General features: G+C 41.5%; 1 protein-coding gene across 1 annotated transcript in view; it reads right to left on the reverse strand.

The window, feature by feature from the left end:
- The window catches only part of KIAA2012 (KIAA2012 ortholog), a 112,771-nt gene that overhangs the window by 43,422 nt on the left and 60,226 nt on the right, over positions 1-9,123 (reverse strand). The window contains exon 13 of the mRNA XM_023510383.1: positions 7,878-7,994. Coding sequence (XP_023366151.1) covers positions 7,878-7,994 — 117 coding nt within the window. The remainder of the gene's footprint in view (positions 1-7,877; positions 7,995-9,123) is intronic.

Here is a 9,123-nt window from a genome sequence, read left to right on the forward strand (position 1 = left end):
CCCATCCAACCCCCTTACCTCCTCTCTCCCACCCCCTTCCCATATTCTAAGGCTATAATTAGGTTATGACATTCCTATATAAATTGTCCTGCCTTTTAAGCTTCTCCTTTTCCATGTCTAAACCTTTAGATTGTATACAATCTCCAAATTCTGTTTTATAATGGCTTTCAAGGCAGAGGCCAAGGGAATAAAATAGTAAACATTATTATAGTTTACTGGGGGCAACCTAGTGCCAAACATTGAGTGAATCTCTTCCCATATATGTTTTATCGAATCCTTGTAATAATTCTATAAGAGAAATATTACCCTGTATAGATGAGGAGATTGAGCCTGAGAGGTTAAATAACCTGCCTAAAACCAGACAGCCAGTAAGGAAGAGTTAAACTCAGCTTTGTTGGGTTCCCAAACCACTAGGCCTCTTTGCAAGTGTAGGTCATGTGTGAATGGGGCTCTGTTTGTCCTGACATCTATTCTCTCATCTGGAAAATGGGTCTAATAACTGTACCAATCTCATAGGGATGTTGTAAGGATGAAGGGAGATAAACCTAAATCCAGCACATAGTAAACCTCAAAACATTGGCTGTTAGTACTTTCAAAATAATGGGGAGATAATGGTTAAAGCTTGAATAGGTTCATTATACTTTTCTTTCTACTTTTACATATGTTTAAAATTTTCCATAATAAAAGGAAGAAAGAAAAAGGAATTAACTAGGCTGGCATTATGTGTTGCTAGCAGACAACAGATCAATAAATACAGACTTACTGGGATAAATGATAGTTGCCGTGAAAATTCAACAAATAAAAGCCTTGATTTTGTAATTAAAAACAAAACCCTCTCAGGAAATTATTCTTAAATTGTCTAGGGCGTTTGGGGGCAGACAAAGTAATCCTGTGGGTAAGGTTGAACCAGAAGATGAAGTTTGCTTAGATCTTCAAAAAGCCTTTGAATTGAGTTCCACATCCAAAGCTATTTACAAAACCAGAGGGAGGAGGGAGGGAGGGAAGGAGAAGAGGGGGAGAGACAGGGAGGAAGAGAGAGAGAGAGGAAAGAAAGTGAGCACAAGCATAAACTAGGGGAAATGTGTCTTGGAAAAGAGAGCTAACCTTAGGAATGAGAGACAAGGAAGAGTCGACAGTGAAAACCATTTCTCTGGATGGGAAAGTTAATTCTCCCATTCTCTGAATGTGGCAAGTTAATTCTCCTAGGCATCAGCGCTAGGACCAATCTTACTTATCAGCTTTGCAAAGCTCTCCAAGAAGGATGCCTCATCACATCTCTAAGTCTGCCCATGACCCAAAGCTTTTCTAGAGAAGGAAATATAAAATCATGGCAACCAACAACAAGAAGTACCCAGAGACTGTGTGAGTTTGTTGGAGAATGTCACCCAAACTTCCATATCATTATCACTGAAAATAACACAAGTGCAAGAGCTGAATCCTACTTAGAGGATTGTGGGCTTTTTCTATCTAGGACGTAGACCTTAAGGTCAATGGAAGATTTGTGGATTTTTTTTTGGCGTGGCTACTACCAGGCACCAAGAACTGTGCTAGCCATAAGGGATACAAAGGTAAATAAGGCAGAATAAGAAAAAAGTATGTCTTTAGAAAAATTGTTTTTCAGATAACAGCCAAAAAGTTGAACAGAAGGCAGGGCATGGTATAGCTCAGAAGGATGGTGAAATAAAAGGTTACCTTTGTACCCTGGCACAAAACATAGTGTGTCTACAGGTGTTTTTCCCCCTTCCTTTCTTTTCTTTCTTTCTTTTTTTTCTGTCCTGAAAGAGGAAAGTTCACAGGGGATATGAACACCATCTGTGAAACCACTGAGGAAACAGATGGGGTAAACATAGGTTTAGTCAACTTAAATCTAAGTGTACTAGAATTACAGGCCACTCTTTGAAATCCAGAAGAGGTAAACTTAGGACACATAAGATCAAATATGAATTTGTACCGTTGTAAACTCATGAAACCTGAACTCAAAGGACAGCACAGGTTGAAATAGAAGTCACTTTGTGAAATGGAAAAAAGAGGCATAATTCCAGTTCAGCAGGATTTTTAGGGCACTACCAAAAGTGCTAATCCCCACAAAGCAACAAAACAAAACCCAAGATAAGGCATGTGAGGAAGGGTGTTTGCTCTCTCTAGCATAGTTGGAGACATAGTTTAAACAAAGGGAGAAACTAACAATTTGAAAACTTATTTTAAACAAAGAGATGCAATGGTTCTTGAAAAATCTATTTAAGGTTTAAGCTTATACTTTGAGGCTCTACCGACAACCTCTCCACCCTGACAGCTCTATAAACCAATGCATTCAGGGCTCCGCTTGTCCCAAGCTTACACAGATGGATCTAGATGAAGAAGAGTTAGAGATTCAATTTTTCAGAAAAAGACAAATGAATTGTTCTCCAATGTTTAGAGACCAGGGGGATAAAATGCCAAAAAGGAATTGAGGTACTTAAAAGGAGAATTATGATTGCTCTATTCAATAATCTAATAGCTTTTTGTAACAACAGTTTCAAAACAAGGCTGCTATATTGTTGACCCCTGTGTAAATTGCTGTGTATTTTTTGTACACTATGAGTCCATTTTAAGATAGACCTGAATAAAAACAGCTCTTCCTATGATCCATCTTTCCTTCTTATAGGGGGAATTTGATAAAAAGCAAAAGGAAAACAAAAAGGCCCAGAAAACAAAAACCTAACAGTCCTAATTTCAAATTCACATGACTTCACTTTTTCCTGCATTATCTGCAAAATAGGGTTTTTTTTTTTGCATACTTGCAAACAGTTGACATTATGTTTATTTCCACTTTTTGCATACTTGCAAACAGTTGACATTATGTTTATTTCCACTTTTAAAATATTAAATCAGTGGTTTTCAACTGGGGTTGATTTTACTCCTCAGGGGACATTTATCAAGATCTGGAAACATTTTTGATCGTCACAACTGAGGTATTATACTACTGGGATCTAGTGGGTAATAGCCAGGGATACTGTACAACATTCTCCAAGGAACAGGATATCTCCCCATAACAAAGAATTTCTGGTGTTATGTCAAAGTGGTTAAGGTTGAGAAACCCTGTGTTAAGCCATTAATATTAAATCACAGTTTGCAGTATGAGCAATCCTTTTTTAATGCCTGAATTAAACCCCTCATTGGGAGGGATCTATCATAATTTAGTTATTTTTCTGGATTTTCTGATGGTAGACTCTTAGTCTATTTCTAATTTTTCCTTATTATATGTAGATTACACTGCAATGGACAACCTCACTGACTTTTATTCTGTTGAATTGTTTCCTTAGGAGAAATTCCCAGAAGTTAGAAATACTGAATCAATGGGTATGAGTACTTTTTCATGTTTCATTTGCTTTACAATAGATTGAACCAAATTACAATCCACTAGAAGTGTCTAAGTGTACCAGTTTTACCAAAGCTTCAGCAACACTGGATGTTACCATTAAAAAGAATGAGAGGAGGCACAAATTTCAAATATAAAATGGTACCTCCAGTTTGCCTCAGTACATGTTTAATTGCTATTCCAGATGAATATTTTTCCTTTTCTTTTCTTTTTCCATATTCCTTTCCTTTTTCTTTTTTTGAAATCCTTTTCCTCCCCTACCCTCCTTTCCCTTTTCCATATCCCTTCCCTTCCCTTTTCCATACTCCTTCTATCCCTTTCCCACTTATTTTAAGAGATGGGGTCTCCCTCGCGTTCACAGGTTGGAGTGCAGTGGCATATTACAGCTCACAGTATCCTCAACTCCTGGGCTCAAGCAATTCTCCCACCTCAGCCTCCTGAGTAGCTGGGACTACAGACATGTGGCACCACACTTGGCCAATTAAAAAAGTTTTTTTTGTAGCGATGGGGCCTGACTATGTTGTTCATTCTGGTCTCAAACAACTGGCCTCAAGCAGTCCTCCCACCTTGGGCTCCCAAAGCCCTGGGATTACAGGCTTGAGTTACTGCTTCCAACCTCATATTTGTTTTCCATACTACTTTTTTTTTGACATGAATTGTTCATCTTTTGCTTATTTTCTAACTGGTTCTCAATGTTTTTCTTTTAAAATTGGAGGTAATTTTTACCTAAGTACGGATAGTAATGTTAAAGTTAATAAAGTTATTTTACCTTTTGAGAAGTTTTACTTTCTCCCACCACTGTATATCTTCTCCTGGAACTTTCATTATAATTTTAATAATTTTTTTTAGGTACTGGTCACTCACCCAACCTGCGGCCCCTACACGGAGAAGCCCTGGGGGAGAGGAAAACCTTCTCCAGCGATTGATGTTAGCGACTTACCAAGGGAAGAGCAATTCTTGGTCTCTGAAGGTATCCCAGAAACTAATTTCCCTTAATCAAATGAAGGGCCTTAGGAGGAGCCACGAGGCAGGAAGGAAAATAAATCTGAAGGAGAATACCAAATTCTGTGAGGAGTTTGAAAGACCTGCATTAAAAAAGGGCACCGTACCTTTAGGACTTCAGAACTGGCAACGCTCCATATGCAGCTATTAATATGCAAAAAATGCCTTCATAAATACTTGATTCTGTTCACAGTGGGGAAGCAGTTCATTTGAAAGAGGAAATGGGAGCTTGGAGTTGAAATATGTCTGCTTGTCTTCCTTTTTCTTTTTTCATTGCTCTTTTCATCTCCACATTTCCCCTTGTAGTTTTCTTCCCACTCTTTCTCCCCGACTTCACCCCCTTTTCCAAATGGAAGTTGCTGGTGTCGGTTGCTACTGTCATTTCGTTTGGAAGGAGTCCCCGCGCGGGACTCTGACCCTGGGGGTCCGGTGTGGAGGGTTCCTCGGGCGCCCTTCCCACCGTTTGCGTCCTTGCCACGCACCCCGAGGGGGCGCGGGGCGCCCAGCTCGCCAGCTCCCGAAGCCGCTCGAACATAGCCGAGCTTTTCCAGTCCCGCCAGCAGGAGGCGCCCGCGAGCAGCCTTGGGGACCTGGTGGCTCCTCCAACCCAGGCACGTCTGCAAAGCCTGGGCTGGCGTTCTCTCCTGCCGTCACGTTCAGAAATTGTTTTCCAAATCTAGGTCTGAGACTTCTCATTAAGGTTGGCAATACCAAAATCTTTCCACCTTTGGGACTACCTCCATCCCCCACCCCCATCCCCCAGCTGGCACTGTGATAAAAAAGTAAAAGTATCTTATGTGACTGAACTCCTAATATGGTCAGACCCCCAGAAGGGAGGGAAGGGGTGACTCAGTGGGGAGTTAATGGAAAGGAACGAAGACAGAAACTGCTGATGCTGATAAAGATCAATCATATGGGACATTTTCTCCTGCTTCTCGGTGGGCAAGGGGGCAGTGGAAGGAACTGAAATCTGCTGGGCAGAAATTTGTTTCTAAATTTTTTCCAGATGCTTTCTAGTAAACATGAAATTAGTCATTTACTTGGAGTGGGTTGAGGAAGTAGTTAAAATTGAAGTCAGTGTTTAATCTAATAAAGGGCCATTAGCCTCAAGAAGTAGGGGGGAGGGGACAAGGAAGATATCCCCTTCCTTCACCCCTTTTTCTCTGTGTTGGGGGCTCGTGGGGTACCCTAGACCATTCCTCAAATGCCTTTTCTTTTTAGGACTACTTCTGAAGGAATTAAGAGTGCTGTGACTTGGACAAACCAACTGGCGGGAACAAGCCCACTCATTTCACAAAGGAGGCACATGAAGTTCTCAGCTCCAGTGAGCTGACTTGACATAGCCTCATGCAGGAAACCCAGGATTAGAGTTTAAGATCCTTGGTGCTCCTCTTTCTGGCTGCAATGTTAATAATTCAGTCTAGGATTTTATTTGACATGTTCAATCTTTTACTGCAGGTGATGTTGGGCCTCCTGAAATACAGCCACGGGCCTGGGTGAATTTGGAGTATGCTTAGGGCCTGTGAAACATTTGCATGGCCTTTGGAGTTGTGGAATTATCAAAATACAGTAGAGCAGAGATCCCCAACCTTTTTAAACAGGGGGCCAGTTCACTGTCCCTCAGACTGTTGGAGGGTCAGACTGTGGGCCCCGGGATGAGTCAGCTGCTAAGCAGGACAGGCAGTAGCAGCAAAAACACCTGGCGGGCAGGATAAATGTCCTAGGCAGGCCGTATGTGGCCCGAGGGCTGTAGTTTGAGGACGCCTGCAATAGAGCCTTCATAGCTGACCACCTCCTTACATTGACCACCTCTTAGGTTGACCTAATTTTCATAAAGTGGACATGTACCACATGTACGTATCAGTAGAGCAGACCTAGTTTCCTATGTTGAACAACTCTGTATGTTGACGAGTTAGTTATAGTCCCTTGGTTGTCAATTTACAGAAGTGGAAACACGACATTTTCCTTAGTCACAGACACTCTCAAAAATGTAATGTCTCTTATAAATGTAATGTCTCTTATAAATGTCTCTTATAAAGACACCCTTATAAAGGGTGTCTTCAAAGTAGGCATTTTAAAAAAATGCAGACATTGGGATTGGGCAAGCTGGCTCACACCTATAATCCTAGCGCTCAGGGAGGCCAAGGCTAGAGAATCACTTGAGCACAGGAGTTTGAGACCACCCCCAGCAGCAGGAGCAAGTCTCTATTTCTATTAAAAATAGAAAAATTAGCCAGGCATGTTCCTGTAGTCCCAGCTCCTAGGGAGGCAGGGGGCGGAACCCTTGAATCCAGGAATCTGAGATTGCTGTAAGCTAGGCAATGCCATGGCACTCTAGCCCTGGTAACAAAGTGAGACTCTGTCTTTAGATAAATAAATAAACACATAAATAAATAAAATAATAGGAAAAAAATACAAAATGGTTCTGTGGTTCCTCTCTGGCAGGGAGGGGTGGCCCAGCTGGGCTTTTCCTCAGTGGCAACCTGATTCAGGCCCAGGGTTGTCACAGTGAAAGTTTAGTTCCTGCCTCAGAACCCAGCTCAGGCACACAGATGAAAAACACATTATTATTTTTATTATCTTTTTATTTTTTTGAGACAGAGTCTCACTTTGTCACCCTTAGAGTACTGTGGTGTCACAGCTCACAGCAACCTCCAGCTCTTGGGCTTAGGCAATTCTCTTACCTCAGCCTCCCGAGTAGCTGGGACTACAGGTGCCCGCCACAACCCCTGGCTATTCTTTTGTTGCAGTTTGGCTGGGGCTGGATTTGAAGCTGGCACCATCGGTATATGGGGCCAGTGCCCTAATCACTGAGCCGCAGGCACCTCCCTATTTTTATTATCTTTAATGGAGGAGAAAGCCAAGAAGTTGAAGATAAGGGAGAACTAAAGATCATAGCCCCAGAAGCTGTGGAGGCAAGGAGAGACCTGAGAGTCTCGGGAGCTACGTGTGCTGCTTCTGCCTCAGGTTCTCTCAGACCTTGGATTCAGCTCTAGGAGTTCCCTTGACTTGTTTCTCTAGAGAGAATGTGAAGACAGTCCTCAAAGCTTCCAATGAATGAACAAAATTATAAATATTTGTGAATGTATGTCCTTGAACCACTCATAGATATTCCTAATCTGTGCAGGTGAAGCACTGTCCTCCTTTCTTTGTGTTTATACTAGCATTTTTTTTCTTGATTGCTACTTTTCATTAGGAATGACATTTAGTGCCTACTGCCTCAATGCATGATACCTTTCTGTGTTTCTGTATTCCCTTTCTGACTTTGCAGAAGTCAGGGAAAGGCCTGTTCATCTAATTCACACACATAAAGAGCCAGACAATTCAGTACAGGTTAAGACATTCCAAATCTAAGAGTAAAGGAACCTTTGTGATTTTATAGTCTACTTACATCATTTCACTAATTATGCAAATGAGACCCAGAGAGGAGTCTCACCCAAGGTCACACAGCAAGCTGAGACAAGAACCCAATATCTTGCCTCCCCATATCATTCTCCTTGTAGAGTCAGTACTGTACCTGCTTCTCTGTTGTTTGGGTCAAACGTGAGGTTTCATGAAGATTCAGGTGAAGATTGATTCGGGATTCACTGTTTGCTGTGGTGAAAATCAGAGAAAAAGGATCAAGGTTGTCGACCTAGGTCTCGTGACTTTTTATATATATCGTACACATGCTAGTTCATATGTATGTAAGATTACAAACACATATACATCCATGGCATTCATATTTACTCTCCACATAATACCCATGACCTCTATCCACATAGTCTAAACACCATTTAAAATATGGTGTTAAGACCTTTTATTCAAATTTATATTTTTCTTATTTTGGTTGCTCTTTAAAAGACAAAAGCAAATTCTTTGTGCTATTAAAATTCAGATAAAGCTGAAATAAAAAGGAAATATTGATGGAAAAAAATCTGCTGATGCTGTTGAATATAAATTTTGTATGATCATATTTCACTGAAGTAGGAAAATACTTCTCAGCTTTCCATGTAGAGAGAACAGAGACTTCCCTTTTCCCTCATAGAGTGGAGGAGCAAGCGGAGAGGTGGAAGCACGAAGCAAACAAAGGCAAAGACCCACGTGAGGCTGGTGCACAGGGGCTAATGGAAATCTTGGAGGCTGCCACGAGGCAGGTGCCACTCCAACATAGAAATGATGTTAGTGTAACCCCCAGGACCCTCTTGTGTGGTTGGCATTGTCACTATTTTTTACAGGTGTGGAAGCCAAGGGTTGAAAGGTATTATAAGTCACCCAAGGTTGTACAACTAGTGCAGTTTTGAATAAGGATTTGTGTCCAGGATTGCCTGACTCTGAAACTCCATGGTGTCAAAGGATAGGATTTATTTATTTGTTTATTTTTTTCTTAAGAAAGTAAATTTAATATTTATGAAGGTATGTTTATTTGAGGAACAGATTTAGCTAAGCACATGGCTCCACTGACAAGGATTTTCGTCTCCTTTATAGGACCAGGGTCCAGCAAAAATTCTTTCCATACTCGGTACTCATAAGCAGCTCTTTAAAGAATCTACAGCCTCATGTGACTCTGTGTCTTTGTCTTTTTGACCTGAAGTCTCTGCTCATTCCTTGTGGCCTAACCTTCCCTTTTCTGTTGTTTCTCAACCATCTTCTTCTGTCTTGTTTGAAAATGGCTTCTCCAGGCTCGGCTCCTATAGCTCAACCGGCTAAGGCGCCAGCCATGTACACCTAAGGTGGCGGGTTCGAATCCCCAGCCCGGACCCGCCAAACAACAATGACGGCTG

The sequence above is a fragment of the Otolemur garnettii genome, unplaced genomic scaffold (assembly GCF_000181295.1).
Source record: "Otolemur garnettii isolate 467f Iridium unplaced genomic scaffold, OtoGar3 scaffold00013, whole genome shotgun sequence".
Lineage (NCBI taxonomy): Eukaryota > Metazoa > Chordata > Mammalia > Primates > Galagidae > Otolemur > Otolemur garnettii.